Source organism: Camelina sativa, chromosome 5 (genome assembly GCF_000633955.1).
Source record: "Camelina sativa cultivar DH55 chromosome 5, Cs, whole genome shotgun sequence".
NCBI classification, from domain to species: Eukaryota; Viridiplantae; Streptophyta; class Magnoliopsida; order Brassicales; family Brassicaceae; genus Camelina; species Camelina sativa.
Genome location: NC_025689.1, coordinates 344214 through 346713, shown reverse-complemented (window position 1 = coordinate 346713; position 2500 = coordinate 344214). Strand labels below are relative to the sequence as shown.

The 2500-nt window shown below is 38.6% G+C and overlaps 1 protein-coding gene across 1 annotated transcript in view; it reads left to right on the top strand.

Moving 5' to 3' along the window:
- Window positions 1–2242, top strand: part of LOC104788725 (PH-interacting protein-like) — a 10166-nt gene extending 7924 nt beyond the window's left edge. The window contains exons 19-22 of the mRNA XM_019245154.1: window positions 75–714; window positions 803–1369; window positions 1467–1525; window positions 1706–2242. Coding sequence (XP_019100699.1) covers window positions 75–714; window positions 803–1369; window positions 1467–1525; window positions 1706–1904 — 1465 coding nt within the window. The 3' untranslated portion in view covers window positions 1905–2242. The remainder of the gene's footprint in view (window positions 1–74; window positions 715–802; window positions 1370–1466; window positions 1526–1705) is intronic.

Sequence of the window (2500 nt, the reverse complement as noted above, 5' to 3'; positions counted from 1 at the left end):
CTGATTATGATTACCAAGAAAGTTATGTTCATATTAAATTTCCACAATATCTAATTCCTTGTGTTCTCTTGCAGAGATGAAGATCTGTCAAGAGTTGAACCCTTGTCTGGTCAGTTGAGAAATTGCGATATAGATGCTTCTATGGAAGCTGATGAGATTTTTCCAAAGAAAGTTCGACGACTGAGATTAAAGCTTCGGCATCCCAGCAGTCCTCTTAAACTAGAGCCTGCTGAAGTAGCAGATGATTTGGCAGATGGTGGAGATGGGTTTGCATCCGTAGCTCCCTCTTCCATGAATCATTTTATGGATTCTGAACCTGTAATAGATAAAGTTAGAGATTCGTCTGCACATGACTTTGATTTTGAAGAAGCTACAGCTGATGTGATACGTAGGAAAAGATCCATGAGAAGTGAATCTAGTACAAGAAATAGCACATTACGCACAAGGTTAGGCTCTGGATCTGTAAATGAAATAAAGAAACAAGAAAAACCTTCCACGAGCGTGTGTGATGGTGCGTCATTTGAAGAATGGCCTTCTACGATCAAAGCTGCGTCCCGGTCAAGATCTGCAAGCGCCGTCAAACAAAGTCACCATACTGAATTTAAGTTGAATAATAATGCCTCACGAAAAATTTCATGGTTAATGTTGTCTGAACACGAGGAAGGCTGCCGTTATATACCCCAGCTAGGTGATGAAGTTGTTTACTTCAAGCAGGTAGGTCTTTTTGGCTGATAATTCTTTGTTCACTTTCACTTGGATGTATTAATTTGCCCGATCTGGAGTTAATAACTTTCGGTTTCAGGGTCATCAAGAGTTCATTGCATCTAGCGAATTAAATGACAGTGACCGAAGGTTGCTTCCTCGAAACCTAGGAGCGGTAGAGATTTGCAGAGTTGAGAAACTCAATTACGATACATATCGTGGTTCTGGCGAAAGCTGCTGCAAAATGACCCTCAGGGTTCTGGATTTTTCTTCATCACATGCCTCCCGCAAAGAGTTTCAACTGACGCTTCCTGATCTCATTAATTTCCCTGATTTTGTTGTTGAGAAGACTCGATATGATGCTGCAATTCAAACGAAATGGGAAATCGGTGATGAGTGCCGTGTGTGGTGGAGAAATGAATCCGGTGAAGGCGGGGCGTGGTGGGAAGGTAGGATTGAGTCTTCACAAGTTAAATCCCCTGACTTCCCAGATAGTCCTTGGGAAAGATACAGAGTTGTCTATGAAACTGGGGAGAGAGATCTTCACAGCCCGTGGGAGTTTGACAATCCCCAGTTTCCCTGGGAAAACTCTACCATCGAAGAAAAGAAAAGAGATAAGCTGCTTTCATTATTTGTTGGACTAGTGAAATCAATCAGCAAGCATCAGGTCTGTCTTCCCTCCCAAAACTTTTATTTCTCATCTCCCTGTTATCCTCGCTTGCCTCTCTAACTGTTATCTGCTGTTGTTTATAAATATTCTTCAGGACAGCTATGGGATCCAAAAGCTAAACGAAGCTGCTCAAAAGATGGATTTCTGCAATAGGTACGATATACTTATGCAACAACATTTGGCTCTCTGCAATTGATTCTTTCAAAAGCTCCCTAGTCTCATAAAGTTAAGAAAATGAAAATCCATCATGTGTTATATGATCTCAAACGCTTTCGTGGCGGTAGGATTCATGTGTTGTGTGTATAAAATCTGCTTGCTGCACTTAAATCGCAGGTTCCCGGTTCCTTTATACCCTGAGCTGATTCACAAGAGACTAGAGAATCAGTACTACAGAAGTATTGAATCGTTTAAACACGACATGGATGCAATGCTCTCAAACGCGGAGTCTTATTTTGCTAGGAATGCACATATGCTTTCGAAGATAAAGCGACTGGGAGATAAATTGACAAAAACGTTAAGAAAGCTGATCTGATGAGAGAAGGCAAACAACAACACTGGTATGCGTCTTTTTAGTCCTTGCTGCTTCTGTATCTTGTGAACACGCTAGGATGCGGCAGTTATTTTATCTTTTTATATAAAATTATACTAGCGAAGAGAGTGTTAAAAGAAGAAAGAAAAATTAGAAGTATTCTCACTCTTAAACAAAAGAAGTCGGTTTTGTTTTGTAGTCACCCGACACAGGTTAATGTATAGTTTAGTTTTTTTAGTTCCCATAAGACTAACAACAACAACATGTCTGTCTGTCTGTAACAGAAATTTACTCTTTTTGTCACAAGAATGACATCATAAGTCTAATTTTTATTTTGATTCCCTCCCTTTTTAAGATAAATTAACATATATTATATTTTTCGTATAAATTTTCAAGTAAAACAGTGTGAAATCGAAGAAAACAAACAGTAATTAATTTTTACTGTTTAGTCATAAAAATGAACTGAAAAAAAAAAAAAAAGAAAAAAAAAGAGAAGAGGTTATATAAAAAGAAAACGCGGCTGAAACCCTAGTGAAAAAACCCTAATCATAAAATTGTGCCGCCGTGAGAGAAAAAAAAAAAAAACAAAGGTGAAGCAA